We start from the raw sequence: 15,078 nt of genomic DNA on the forward strand, positions 1-15,078 counted from the left end.
AAGAGTGGGAAAAGATTACCTCGGACTATTGGGTAGTAGAAGTGATACGAGAGGACTACGCTCTAGATTATTTTTGTGCCCGCCTTGGGAGGCCTTTGTGGAGTCCCATGTAGTCTCTTGCATCAGGCGGGGGGGGGGCAGCGTTGGGCACACTGCAAAGGCTGCTCGCCCTAAAGACCATTGTTCCTGTCCCTCTGGAAGAGTAGGGTCAGGGAAGATATTCCATTTACTTTGTGGTGCAAAAAAGGAGGGCTCCTTTCAGCCCATTCTTGATTTGCAGAAGGTGAATCTGTTCTTTCAGCTTTCGCATGGAGATGCTGCGTACCGTAATGACAGTGGTCCGCAAAGGAGAATTTCTCGCCTCCCTAGACCTGATGAAAGCGTACTTGTACATCTCCATTCAACAGGAACATCAGAAGTTTCTTTGCTTCCAAGTGTTCCCAACATTTTCAGTTCAGAGCCCTCCTGTTTGGCTTGGCAACGGCACCCCGCACATTCACCAAGGTGATGGTGGAGGTGGCTGCGGCTCTTCACCAGGAGGGAGTTTTGGTCCACCCATATCTGGATTATTGGTTGGTTCGTGTGAAGTCCAGGGAGGATTGTGAAAAGTCCATCCGAAGAGTAATGTCCACCTTAGTCTCTCAGTTGGGTTATCAATGTGCACAAGAGTCAGTTGAAGCAGACTCAGTCGCTGATTTACTTAGAGGCCCACTTTGACACTCAGCGAGACAGGGTTTTCCTGGCAGCAGACCGGGTGTCAAAGTTGCAGTCTCAGGTCAAGCATCTGCTTCGTCTGGAGGTGCCCAAAATGTGGGATTATTTACAGGTCCTGGGGTCCATGGCATCCACGTTGGACTTGGTCCCGTGGGCGTTCATGCACATGAGACCACTGCAACACGCTCTGTTGTCCAGGTGGAGTCCTTGCTCGGAGGAGTTTCATCTTTCCTTGCCTCTGCTTCGGGAGTCCAGGTCCAGTCTCTTGTGGTGGCTCTCATCCCAGTTTAGAGAAAGGGATGAATCTGGAGCCTCCAGTCTGGGTGTGGTGGTCTCCACGGACACAAGTCTCTCTGGCTGGGGAGCAATGTGCTTGGGCCGGTCAGCGCAAGGTCTGTGGTGACCGGAGGAAAAGTTCTGGTCCATCAACTGCCTCAAGTCGAGGGCAGTTCCAATCGTCAGGGTGGCACAAAGACTCATGCCAGTGGTGTTGGAGGCCTGGAGATTATTTGCCTGGGCGGAGCATCATCTCGAAGGCCAGGCGGACTTCCTCAGCAGGCAGCAATTGGATCCTGGGGAGCGGGAGTTGTCCCTGGAGGCATGGAACCATATCTGTGCGAGGTGAAGCACTACCCAATTTGATCTTATGGTGACGTGGCTCAACTCCAAGACAGAGAGATTCTTCAGTTGCCGAAAGGAACTTGGTTTGGTGGGCCTCGATGCTCTGGTGTGCCCTTGGCTGATGGGAATTCTTCTGTTAATCTTTCCTCCGTGGCCCCTCATAGGTCAAGTCCTCAGGCGCATAGAATCGCGTCCTGGGACCGTGTTTCTAGTGGCACCGGAGTGACCGTGGAAACCGTGATTCGCAGATCTGTTGTGACTTGCAGTGGAAGGGTCCTCTCAGTCTGACTTATCTTCCAGACCTGTTGCATCAGGGTCCCATATTTTCAGATCGGGAGGATAGTTTTTGTCTTGCGGCTCGGCTTTTGAGAGGTGGAGACTTTGAATGGTTACTCCAAACAGGCCATCTCCACTCTTCTTCAATCCAGAAGACTGGCAACCTCTATGGCATATTAGGGTCTGGAAACTGTTTAAAGTTTGGTGTCTTCAGCGTTGTCTAGATCCTCTAGCTGTGGAGGTGTTGCATGTGCTGGATTTCCGGCAGCAGGGATTGTCCAAAGGTTTAGCTTACAACGCACTTCGTGTGCAGGTGGCTGCCTTGGGTGCGCTTAGAGGCAGGTTTCAGGGTAAAACTCTGTTCATCCAGTTGTGGTAAAGTTCCTCAAAGGGGCTAAACTGTTGCGTCCTCCGGTGCAAAAGATCTGCCTGGTTTGGAGTCTCAACCTAGTACTTCATGTCTTTTGTGGACCCCCCTTTGAACCCTTGAGAAGGGCTACCCTGAAAATTTTGACTCTGAAAGAGGTCTTTTTGGTAGCCTTTTGTCAGCTCGAAGGATTTCGGAACTTCAGGCTCTGTCATGTAGGGATCCGTTTTTGCGGATTCCGGGAATGGAAACTCAGTGAGAACAGTGCCTTCCTTTGTTCCTAAGGTGGTGTCTGCCTTTCATGTTAATCAGACGGTAGATCTTCCAGGGTTTCCAGAGTGGTCGAAAGATTCTCCTCAGGATAGAGAATTACATCTTCTGGATGTGCGGAGGATGCTACTTCGGTATTTGTAGGTTACTGATGCTTTTCATCGCTCAGATCATCTGTTTGTCCTCTTCAGTGGACTGAAGAAAGGGGACAAAGCCTCTAAGGCTACCATATCTCGTTGGCTTAGGAAGGCCATTTGCTCGGCTTACGTCTGTAAGGGACGACAAATTCCTGTCTGTTTGCGGGTGCATTCCACTAGGGTACAGGCTGCTTCCTGGGCTGAGTGTCAACTTCTGTTGCCACAGGAGATTTGTAGGACAGCAGTGAGGTCCTCAATTCATACCTTTACCAGGCATTATCATCTGAATGTCAGGGCACAGGATGAGCCGTCCTTCGAGGAGAGTGTCCTGCGTGCAGGTCTTTCAGGGGCCCGCCCGGTTTAGGGGTGCTTGGGTACATCCCACTGGTCTGGACTGATCTAGGTATGTTCAGGAAAGGAAAATTGGTTCTTACCTGCTAATTTTTGTTCCTGTAATACCACAGATTAGTTCAGAGGCCCTCCCGTTTGATGCCGGAAGACTGATTTCCTGCCAAGTTTTGCTGCTTAGTACAGAATTTTTCTCTTAGAGGGCAGTTACAGGATTCACTTCCTTGTCTTGTTTGGTTCTTGACGGACAAGGTTTATAGTTCAGGGGTATCCACCCTTTAGTTCCCTATGTCTGTGTGAAGGAGTTGGGTACAGGTCAATACTGATGGACTGCAGGTGGTGCTCTCAGTTAAGAAGCAAGGCCTCAAAGTTTTGTTCTCTGACTCCATCAGCTGGAAGGGATGAATAACCCACTGGTCTGGACTGATCCGTGGTACTACAGGAACGAAAATTAGCAGGTAAGAACCAATTTTCCTGTAGTCCTGGAGGAGAGGCAGGGATAGGAAGTTCTGGTCCCTTTACTGGCAGGAGTTAACTGTAAGCAGTGGTTTTCGATGCTGGACAGAGCTAGGGTAGGTAATTGCAGCTGGGCATTGTAGGGTGGGTAATGGCAGCTGTCAGCAGTTTCTGAACGTTACTAATGGTATATGGGGATGTGGTGTGTCTTCCAGAGGAGGTCTCAAAGGTGGAAGAGGGGGCCAGTAAAGAGAGTCCAGAGGCTGAGAGAGAATCAAAGCCAGCTACTGAGGCAGAGGAGGTGAGTTGTGGATCAAAATCTTTCTTTCTGCACCTATTCCTGCCCCCTCTCTACCCTGCAGGCCTCAGCAGATGCATTATCCCCATTCCTTTTAGTGCCCTAGCATTCTGGAATAATTATAGTTCCCTGTATGTACCCAGATCAGTCCAGACGGCTGGGTTTTGCCTCCCTTCCAGCAGATGGAGACAGAAATATTTGTACACCCCTTGTATATAACCTGGTGTACCACCTGCAACCTCTCAGTATTTCTCTGTCTCCAGCAGATGGAGGAGGTCAAAACCTGCAGTTCTGAACCTCTCTTTAAAAAAAAAAAAAAAAAAAAAAAAAGACTGAGGAGATTTTCCCTCCTAGGAGGTTGGCAGGTCCTGGTGGGACCATCCCTTCTAGTGAGCAGGGTTGGTGACCCAAATTGCTCCATTTTCCCCACACTGGAGGTGGATAGCTGGTGGTCCAGTTCCCTCCCCGTCCGGGCTAGAGGAAAGAGAGAAGACCTGAGTCAAGGCTCCAGATAAGCTTTTTGTATCTCTTGTTTTAGTGTTTAAAGTTGTTTTAAAAAAAAAAAAATTTTTCTGCCTTGCTTTCTCTCCCCAGTGCCAGTGATGCAGGGAAGCGGCTCAAGGGTCTCTCTCTGCGTCTCTCTCTCTCTTCCCCCCCCCCCCCTCCCCCATCATTCCCCGATTTGAGCCTGGGGTGCCCAAGGGGGTCCATCGGAGGAAGATTCTGATCCGATGGATTTGGATATGGACTGTGTGTCCCCTTTTTCGCCAGAATTTGCGCTTTTGATGCACAAAGCCTTTCTTGCCTGCCAGGCCTCGGCACAGCTTCCTCCCAAGCGAAAGGCGGAGGAATCTTTTGCTGGCAGGAATCCTAAGCACCTGAAATCTGCTGGGGTCCAGAGGATCCGTGGTCCTTTGTCATTAGGGAGCCAGGAGGAAAAGTCTTCGGGGGAATCCCTCTAGGATGATTCGCAGTGACGGCAGTTAGCCTGATTGTGATCCGGGCCCAAGCACAAGTAACAATAATTGTGGCCATCAGTCGTTGACGTAATTTTGCCGCATTGCCAAAATTTGAATTCCAGTGCACGCGGAGGGCATAGTAGCACTGAAAAATGCTGTTTCGAAAGAAAAGCAAGTTTGCTTACCATAAACGGTGTTTCCGTAGATAGGATGAATTAGCCATGCTGTCGTGGGATCTGTCAATCAAGTCCGGGAGGCGGAGCTACCAAAGTGATGTCAGAGCTTTGCTCTGAGGCTGCGCGTGGTTTCCCGCGCTTGGATCGACTCTCCTCAGTGTAATAAAGCAAGCGTGGTCGTAGATACGACGGTCGACTGTGCAGGGAGGTGGGTAGGTCAGCATGGCTAATTCATCCTGCTATCTACGGAAACACCGTTTACGGTAAGCAAACTTGCTTTTTCCCGTCGATAGCAGGCTGAATTAGCCATGCTGTCGTGGGAGTCCGAAGCTCCCCAACATCTGCATGGTATTATTTCAGTTACTCTCTTGCGTGCAGTGTGTAACCCATTATGTGTCAGACGACCTGTCCTGTGGTTCCTTTAATGAATGCAATAATGCCTGTCCCAGTTTGGCATCATCCACTGTCTGCTGATCCAAGCAGTAATGTGAGGTGAATGTATGAATAGATGCCCATGTGGCAGCTTTGCAAATGTCTAGTGGTGGAACCTGTTTTAAATGAGCCAGAGAAGTTGCTACTGCTCTAGTTTGGTGAGCCGTAAGATGAGACTGTAAGACGATCTGCCTTTTGTTATAACAGAAAATTATGCATTGAGTAATCCAACTGGAAATAGTCCATTTAGCCACTGATTGTCCCGGGCTATTTGGATTGAAAGAGACAAACAATTGTGAGACTCTGTCAGGGGATTGGGTTCATTGTTTATAGAAAACCAATGCCCTCTTGCAGTCTAATGTGTGTAGAAGCTTCTCCCTTTCGTTCCAATGTGGTTTCGGACAGAAAGTAGGTAATTCAATAGATTAGTTGAGATGAAATTGAGAGATCACCTTCGGTAGAAAGGTAGGATGTGTTAGAAGGACCACCTTATTGTGGTGAAACTGGAGATAGGGAGCATAATGTACTAAGGCTTGTAACTCACTAACCCAGCGAGCTGAAGTAATCGCCACTAGGAAAACCACTTTCCAAGTGAGGTATTTGGGATGCGCTGCGTCCATTGGTTCGAACGGAGCCAGCATCAATAGTTCTAGTACGAGATTGAGGTTCCATGGCAAGGGGGATTTTGATACTGGAGGTCGAAGGTGAGTAAGACCTCTGAAGAATCGTGACACCATTAGATGCTGAGAGATCAGATGTCCATCATGTAGCTGGTGAAACGCAGCTATAGCACTCAGGTGAACTCGTACCGAAGCTGTGGCTAGGCCCACTACATGCAATGTGTGCAGGTACACAAGGAGAATGTCCGGGGGGCAAGTGAGTGGGTCCGTCCCATTTGCCTTACACCACATCTCGTATCTGTTCCATTTAAATTGGTAACTTGGTCTTGTGGATGGCTTTCTTGATGCCAGAATTTCATTTTGTACTGAAATTGAGAATCCCTGTTCAGCAAGTAGGAGTAAAGAGGCATGGAGCGGGTGTAGGAGAGCGCCTTCTTCTTGGGACAGGAGGTCTTCCTGATTTGGTAAGCGGAATGACTCCTCTGTGGATAGCTGCAGCAGGTGCGTGTACCACGGTTCACGTGGCCACGCAGGCGCTATTAGAATAAGTTGTGCCTCGTCTTGCATGCACTTTTGCAATGAGAGATATGGGCGGAAAAGCGTTCATTAAGGTTTCCATCCACGGAATTAGAAATGCGGTGTTCCCCACCTTCGGAATATGTCGTCTACTATCACTGGGTTGAGAGACCATTCGTGGGGGGTGAAATACTCTACTCAATCTGTTGGAGATTCCCGGTAAGTGAGTTGCTTGTAACTGAATTGAGTGAGTAATAGGACGACTTTTGCATTTAAAATTTTTTTTTTTGAAATTTAAGTTTTATTAGAGAAATATAATGCAAAACGTACATAATCATCAGCACTCAACTGTAAACTGTACAATAAATCTACAGATAAACATTCAGTCTCTGCGTTTTTCATTTTAACCCCTCCCCCCATCCCTCCCCCATCACCCCTGGGATCACGCCTGAGTTAACAAAAGAAAAAGAACAAGGTTGCAAAAAGGAGAAGCCGTCCGGACGCTAGGAAATAGGTCGAGGGGAAGTCACCTGGATTATGGTAAAAAAGAATTTCATGCCAACACTTGCCGCTGTCGCCAACTCAGATATGGGTTCCAAGTATGGTGGAAAGCCCCGAGTTGTTTCCGTCTATGGGCTGTGATTTTACAAAGAGTATAAAGTTTGGCCACCCTCGAGTGCACCATAGCCATGGTGGGGACCTCCTTGGCTTTCCAGCAGAGCGCCATCGTGCACCTAACAGAAGTAGCCACCTGCATTTTAAATTTTAGGTCCGTTTTCCGGGAGACTGCCGGTAGTGTGTAAGGTGACTCCCATGAGTGTTCGAGAACGGAATCAAGAACCTTATGTGGGGGTAGGGCTGTAGGTTCTGCTGGTAAATCGAAAGTCTTCAGTTGGTCTAGGGTGTCCACACTAGGATCTGGTATCTTCTGTATGTCTAGGTTGAGAGTCTTTCCCATCTTTTCGAGGAATTTGGGATAAGTGAGGTCCTCGGGCGGGGAGTACGGCTCTACCGGATTCTCTTCTGGCTCTGAAGGATATCCCGTAAACGTGTCTGGAGTGGTGGTATGGTCCGTCGGGGATTCTGGTGAAGGAGGTGATTCTTGTGGTGGTGGTGGCACCGTTGTTGGAGGGGGTACCTCTACCGGTGGTGGTGGAGTAGGGATAGGCGAGGCCGGAGCTGAGCGCTGTGGAGAGGATGGCGCGGTACTTGGTGAACTAATAGGTAATTTATAGGTAGCCTGCATGACCTGAAAGAGCCCCTCCAGAGCCATCGAGAGATTAAAGCAGGGGTGGGCAATTCCAGTCCTCGAGGGCCACAAACCTGTTGAGGTTTCAGGATATCCCTAATGAATATGCATGACATAGATTTGCATACAACTGAGGCAGAGTGCATGCAAATCTCTCATGCATATTCATTAGGGATATCCTGAAAACAGACTGGTTTGTGGCCCTCGGGGACCAGAAGTGCCCACCCCTGAGAGTGCCTCTTGTGTGGGTGGGGGCATGACTGGACGAGATGTTGCGCCCCGGCGCGGTAGCGCCGCTAAGAGAATATCAATCTGGTGGAGGCGCAGTCGCCTTACGAACCGGTGGTGAAGTTGACGTTCTTCTTTTCTTCGCAAGCGGCTCTTGTAGAATATGTCCCTGTGAGCGCGTCTTGGAGACAGTAGATAGGTCTGAGTAGACTCTGAGAGATGAAGAGGACGAAGAGAGAGAGCATGGGGTGTGTGTCTGTCCGAGATCCTCACTGGAGTCCCCAGAGAGGTATATCAGTGAGGTTTGTGTACGTGGGGGATGATGTGTCCCTACCCGCGCATCTTCTCAGCCACCAAAGGGGTTTGTTCTCTAGACATGCACGAGGATACATCGGATGTCACCCCTTGCATCGTGTATGTCGTGCCTTTTACAGAAGGTAATGTCTATGTCTTATGTTTGCGTCGATGCGCCTGTGTTTATTCTAAAGGAAAACACAGCTGCAATGCTTAACTTTGAGACTTTATTAGGGAAAGACAGAGACAAAGGAAATAGAGACAGATACTGGAACAAAGTACAGATAAGTTTGTTCCAGGGAGCGACAGGTCCATACAAATGTATAATCACCAAGTCACTCAAAGTTCCAGTAATGTGTAGAACCTTTTATACCTTCCATACTGACCAATCAGAACATATTGAGAGTGTTATTTCTAGATAAGTGCAGGGCTTCTGATTTGGGAATATGTTAGACCAATCACTAATGGGTCTGGGGTGTTGGCTGCATTCCAGCACGTAGCGGAGTCCTTTGTTTCCTTTAATTTCAAACTAGCATTCTTGAATACAGCAGAGATGAGGTACTTCAGAAAGTCAATGCACAATATCACATACACCTGTTCTGGCAGATGCGTCGATCACTTCGATGGCCGCCTTGACGATTGCTTCGATGTAGTACGCGTCGAGCGGTGCGTCAATGTCGACTTCCGGCGCAACTCATCTCGCGTTGAGGACTGCGTCGGACGCGGAAGCATCACTTGCGTTGTTTGCGTCGCTTCGACCGAGGCGCCCAACGCAGGACGCATCTTGTGCGTCTTCGGCCTGTGCTCCCTTGATGGCCGCACCATCGATGCAGGCGGCTCCGGCTTGTCTCTTACTCGGTCCCGAGTGGGGTCTCTGCCTCCTGGATGGCGTCAGGCGCGCATCCCCTTCAGCTGCCCTGGACGTGGATGGCTCGACCGAGGCAGCTCGGACGCTGCTGGGGCGGCGCTCTGGAACCCGTGCTTCGGACGGTGGAGCATAAGAGCCCATGCGGCCTAGTTTTAGGGCCTCCATCTTCTCCGTCTGCTGTCGGCGCGCCCGCGGGGACATCTTACCGCAGTGTGGACAAGATGCCATCGGGCGGTCTGGGCCCAGACATCTGTAGCACTTCTGTCCTGGACATCACCTTGCCGCAAGGACAAGGTTTGAAGCCCGACGGCAGAGGGTCTTTTTTATCTTTCATTCTTCTTTCTTCTTTTGACAAAAACTAAGGAGGTCTGGCGCTCCGCGTGCAATCCCGCGCGCGGATCAAACAGACTGAGGAGAGTCGATCCGAGCGCGGGAAACAACGCGCAGCCTCAGAGCAAAGCTCTGACATCACTTTGGTAGCTCCGCCTCCCGGACCTGATTGACAGATCCCACGACAGCATGGTTAATTCATCCTGCTATCGACGGGAAAAAAGAAAAAACGCAGTCGAAAAAATTCAGAGAAAAAAAAACTGAGCGCATCTCTCTGAAGCCTCTCTGTGATGTTTGTGTAGCTCCGTCGAGGCCCAGGCAGCATGGCTAATTCATCCTGCTTATCAACAGGAAATACAATATTGAGACAATTTAATAATGTGTGATATGAGGGTTAAGTGAAATTTGGATGCAGTTTGAGCCATGGAAGTTGTTAACTAGGGGAACAGTAGAGCTGTATGATACCTCCTAGATGTCTGTACATGTATGTCAGTATTAGTCTCACTCAGTGGAATCAGGGCAGTATCCTACAATTCAGGCTGGTTTGAAGTAAAAATTAAATCTGATAAGTAAACCAAAATGCCCTTTACATAGCTCTGTTCTCTCTGTGTCACTCTGAGCTCTCTGACACACAATAGAAAGACTAGGGGGCACTCCATGAAGTTAGCATGGGGCACATTTAAAACTAATCGGAGAAAGTTCTTTTTCACTCAACGCACAATTAAACTCTGGAGTTTGTTGCCAGAGGATGTGGTTAGTGCAGTTAGTGTAGCTGTGTTTAAAAAAGGATTGGATAAGTTCTTGGAGGAGAAGTCCATTACCTGCTATTAAGTTCACTTAGAGAATAGCCACTGCCATTAGCAATGGTAACATGGGATAGACTTAGTGTTTGGGTACTTGCCAGGTTCTTATGGCCTGGATTGGCCACTGTTGGAAACAGGATGCTGGGCTTGATGGACCCTTGGTCTGACCCAGCACGGCAATTTCTTATGTTCTTATTCTGTTTGCTGCATGTGTGTGACTCCTCCTATTACTGTCAAGCAGACTGTGGCACCTGTGGAAGAGGTGAAAACTCCAGTGAAGCCATCAGATGCAGAGGAAAAGTCTGCAGAAGAGGTGGAGCAGAAGGAAAGGGCTGAGCCGGAGCCCATGGAGACAGATGGGAAAGGTACTGAAAGACATTAAGGTGGGGCGATATTAGAGCGGTGTTGGGGTGACTGGTTCTGCACAAATAATTGTGAAGCATGTGAGGTGGCTTTTGGGATTGGAGGGGATGGTGGCTGCCATTTTGAAAAAGTGTCCATATTTCCTTATCTCGCAGCTGAAGGAGATAAAGTAGAGGAGAAACCAGCAGCTGAGAGCCCCACCATAAATGTGGAGGAGAAAAAGGGTAAGATTAATGCTACTGGGGAAAACTGGTAATCCCTGCAAGTGCGGGAGACATCCAAGGTAGGGCTGAGGCTGACTCCTGTATGTCTCTTCCAGAGGAGAAGGAGGAGAAAGAGCTGAAAGACATTAAGCTGCCAAATGGAGAAACCCCAAAGGAGTCTACTGAGGAAAAACAGAAGAGAGCAGCTGCTGCTGCTGCGGCAGCAAAGCAGAGATTCATGTTCAACATTGCAGATGGAGGTTTCACAGGTATAAGGAGCCTTGAAAGACATCCTTCCCCCCCCCCCCCCCCCTCCCCGTTACAGCTGGGACTGTGAGTACTGATTCTACCTTTTCCTCTCCCCCCACCAGAGCTGCACTCCCTGTGGCAGAACGAGGAAAGGGCGGCAACTGTTACTAAGAAAACGTACGAGATTTGGCACCGGCGGCACGATTACTGGCTCCTCGCTGGCATCATTACGTATCCTTTAATGGATCTGTGGCCGCTGTTGGAGGGCTGGAGGGGTGAATGTTTGTACAAGTCTGGGCAGATGCTTACTCATAAATGGATGGTGGGGAGGATCTAGGCTGCTGTGTGGCTTAGCACAGGATTTTCCTAAGCTCCCCTTTCCATAGTCATGGCTATGCCCGCTGGCAGGACATCCAGAATGACACGCGCTATGCTATTCTCAACGAGCCCTTCAAAGGAGAGATGAATCGTGGCAACTTCCTAGAGATCAAAAACAAATTCCTGGCACGGCGCTTCAAGGTGAGAGCTTCTGGTGCGAGAGGGAGATACTGTCCTGTATGGTGTTTCAAGTGAGATCCTCACCTGAGGAAGTGCTTCACGGTGAGCCTCTCCTGGGGGGAATGGCGAGGATAGTGCGCAGTGTAGTGCTTCACGGTGAGCCTCACCTGGGAGGAAAGGAGAGGATAGTGCGCAGTGTAGTGCTTCACGGTGAGCCTCACCTGGGGGGAATGGAGAGGATAGTGCGCAGTGTAGTGCTTCACGGTGAGCCTCACCTGGGGGGAACGGAGAGGATAGTGCGCAGTGTAGTGCGTCACGGTGAGCCTCACCTGGGGGGAACGGAGAGGATAGTGCGCAGTGTAGTGCTTCACGGTGAGCCTCACCTGGGAGGAAAGGAGAGGATAGTGCGCAGTGTAGTGCTTCACGGTGAGCCTCACCTGGGGGAACGGAGAGGATAGTGCGCAGTGTAGTGCGTCACGGTGAGCCTCACCTGGGGGGACCGGAGAGGATAGTGCGCAGTGTAGTGCGTCACGGTGAACCTCACCTGGGGGGACCGGAGAGGATAGTGTGCAATGTAGTGCATCACGGTGAGCCTCACCTGGGGGGAACGGAGAGGATAATGCGCAGTGTATTGCATCACGGTGAGCCTCACCTGGGGGGAACAGAAAGGATAATGCACAGTGTAGTGCTTCACGGTGAGCCTCACCTGGGGGGAATGGAGAGGATAATGCACAGTGTAGTGCTTCACGGTGAGCCTCACCTGGGAGGAAAGGAGAGGATAGTGCGCAGTGTAGTGCTTCACGGTGAGCCTCACCTGGGGGGAATGGAGAGGATAGTGCGCAGTGTAGTGCTTCACGGTGAGCCTCACCTGGGGGAACGGAGAGGATAGTGCGCAGTGTAGTGCGTCACGGTGAGCCTCACCTGGGGGGAACGGAGAGGATAGTGCGCAGTGTAGTGCGTCACGGTGAGCCTCACCTGGGGGGAACGGAGAGGATAGTGCGCAGTGTAGTGCATCACGGTGAGCCTCACCTGGGGGGAACGGAGAGGATAATGCTCCTTCCCTGTACGTACCAGGATCAGTCCAGATGGTGGGTTATGTCCCCCGTCCAGCAGATGGAGTCAGACAGGAACTTCTGGGGGAGCTGCCACATAAGCCCGCACACCCCCTATCCCTCTTCAGTATCTTTCGGACTCCAGCAGATAGGAGCAGGGGAACATCGGTTCCCCAGTACACTGGCTTAGTGTATCTTTTTCTCAGCTTTGCCTTTGTTCTCTTTGAGTTTGCTGAGGGATCAAGTTTCTCAATACAAAAAAAATATATATTTTTTTAAATATAGTCACTGCTGGCTCTCCACTGGGCACTTGCTGACAGACCTGGTCTTCTTTCTTTCCTTCTGGCTGGCTTTCTGTCTTGTTCCTACCGCTTTCAGGTAGTTGGTGGGGTAAGTGCATGTAATCTTTTATTTGCAGATTTAGCTCTTCATTGCGCCGAACCGCTGGGGTGTAAGTTGGAGGTTTCAACCTATCCCCCTCCCTCCTCTGCCGCTTTCCGACCTGCGGCCCCGCAACTTTCATTCCCCGGGGCCGCCACCCGCCGGGAGGTCCCATTCCTTGGCGGGTACTGTGAGTTCCCTGTACGTACCAGGATCAGTCCAGGACACCTGGGTTGTGACTCCGCACCAGTAGATGGAGACAGACTAAAACTTGTGGGCGGAGCCATATATAAGCCCCTGTGCCAGTCACAGCCCCTCAGTCTTACTCTGTCTCCAGTAGATGGTGCAGGTGCGGTCACAGCTCCTTCCTGCCCTGGTTCTGGTACTCCGTCAGGGTCGGTTCTTTTTTCTTGGGTTTTAGGCCGGTTTCGCTAGGGTGCTTTAATTTTGAATTTTGAATTTTTCTGTTTACCAAATTGTCACTGACGTCCCGTCCGCCCTGCCTCCCAAGGGGGTTGTGAGGTCCTGAGGGGACTACCCCCCCTGGTTGAGGCCGCTGCTAGGGTCGAGGACCCGGCTTTCTTAGTAGCAGCGTCAGGGGTGACACCGGGGAGCCCGGTTCACTCCCCCTGTTGGATTAGGGCTCCAGGACTGTGGACAGCGACAGGTTTGTTTGTTGTAAAAAAAAAAAAAAAAAAGGGGTTTGTTTTATTTGTGCTGGCTCTCTCTCTCTCTCTCGTAGCGTCGCCGCTCTCCGGTGGGGGCGCCGCTGGTGGGGGGGGGGGGCAGGCCGTTCGCTGCATTTTATTGGAGGTGTCTCTTCCCTACGGCGGTCCTTGGTCCCCGTTTCGCGCCTTTTCTTTCGCCGGCTTGACTTGTGGCTCGGTTGCCGGGCCGGCGGTTCGGCGCGCGCGCTGCTTCCCAGACGGTGAGGGATCGTCCGTGGCGCCTCGGGGGGGGGGGGGGCTCGTTCGTAACCCACGCGATCGCCGCCGCACGGGGGAGGGGGCGCGAACAAAAGCCCTCAAGAGCTCTTCCCGCTCCGTGCGGCAGTGGTGGCCATTTTGGCCGCGGCTGGCGCCTGAGAAGCGGGGGGCCCCCTCCGGCGGCCGCGAAATGGCACGGGACACGGCGGGCGCCTGAGCGGCGGGTGGCCCCTCCTTCGGCGGTTGGCTCGGCGGGTCATTCGCCTGGTGCTGTGGAACTGGGACGGCTTGACCGGCATTTGTTGCTGCTGCAGTTGGCAGCGGTCCCGATCGCGACACGCAGGGACCCATAGGCGGTAAGGGTAGCCATTTTGCCGCTGCAGTCGGCAGCGATCCCAATCGCGGCTCGGGCAGCCATTTTGCCGCCACGGTCTACAGCGGTCCCAATCGCGGCGGCAGCGTCCCGATCGCGGCAGGGGCAGTCGTTTTGCCGCCCCGGTCGGCAGCGGTCCCGATAGCGGCGGGAACCTTCGGGGGGGGGGGGCAGAAATCGTCGCCTCCACTTCTCCTCAACGGTTCCCTCTGCGTCCCTCAGTTCCCGCGGGTCCCTCGGGAAAGGGGGCAGGAGTCATTGGGCATGCGCGGGGCCCATAGGGCGCGCAAACGTTCAGCGGTTTAACGGCTGGGGGTCTCGTAGCGCCGTTTTCTAGGCCTCAGGAACGGCAATCGGTGGGCCCCGGCCGGAGGGCCGCGAGTTAAAAGGTTTTGAGGACCATTCCACCTCGGGACGTTTGGGAGTCCTCGGTCTCGTCCTCGGCTCAGGAGGGCTCGGAGAACTCGTCCCCGCCCCCGAGGGGGGCAGAGAGTGACAGGCACCCTTCGCCCAGAGCCAGGCATTAGCACCGGACGTCCGAAGGGGCAGTTACCAGTTCCCAGGGTTGTCCAGCTGTTCTCCTCCCCGTCATTCTGGAAAAGTTAGGGATCTCGCGCCTCCGGGGGAGGCTGGAGGAGGCTCCGTGGATTCAGGGTGGGTCAGGTCTGCGTGGCCCTCTACCACCTTCCCGGTCCCGCTCTTGACTATGGACCTGCGGCATTGGGACAGGGACATCCTGGACTTGGGGCTGAAGGTTCCCCCGGCAATGGACAAGTTTCACCCTCTGCACGAGGAGGCCTTGGAGGTGTTGCGGGTCCCTAAGGTGGACTCTTCCATATCAGCAGTCCCGAAGCGCACTCCCATCCCGATGCGGGATACCGCGGACTTATGGGATCTCTAGGATTGACATTTGGAGGTGCAATTGAAGAAGGCCTTCGGGGCTTCCGCCCGGGGCTTGGGCCGCAGTCTGGAGTGATTTGCACTTCGGGCTGGCTTGGGATGAGCCCATCAGCTTCTGGCCACTGAGGGGAGCCCTGGCGATCACAGGGGCCAAGGCTTCGCAGCGAAATG

At 52.0% G+C, this 15,078-nt stretch overlaps 1 protein-coding gene across 7 annotated transcripts in view; it reads left to right on the plus strand.

Moving 5' to 3' along the window:
- The window catches only part of CHD4 (chromodomain helicase DNA binding protein 4), a 129,140-nt gene that overhangs the window by 100,267 nt on the left and 13,795 nt on the right, over positions 1-15,078 (plus strand). For all 7 annotated transcript variants that reach the window (XM_029579471.1, XM_029579470.1, XM_029579469.1 and 4 more), the window contains exons 32-37: positions 3,405-3,490; positions 10,204-10,327; positions 10,481-10,549; positions 10,645-10,797; positions 10,900-11,008; positions 11,164-11,296. In XM_029579471.1, the coding sequence (XP_029435331.1) occupies positions 3,405-3,490; positions 10,204-10,327; positions 10,481-10,549; positions 10,645-10,797; positions 10,900-11,008; positions 11,164-11,296 (674 nt within the window). The remainder of the gene's footprint in view (positions 1-3,404; positions 3,491-10,203; positions 10,328-10,480; positions 10,550-10,644; positions 10,798-10,899; positions 11,009-11,163; positions 11,297-15,078) is intronic.

Source organism: Rhinatrema bivittatum, chromosome 16 (assembly GCF_901001135.1).
Source record: "Rhinatrema bivittatum chromosome 16, aRhiBiv1.1, whole genome shotgun sequence".
NCBI classification, from domain to species: domain Eukaryota; kingdom Metazoa; phylum Chordata; class Amphibia; order Gymnophiona; family Rhinatrematidae; genus Rhinatrema; species Rhinatrema bivittatum.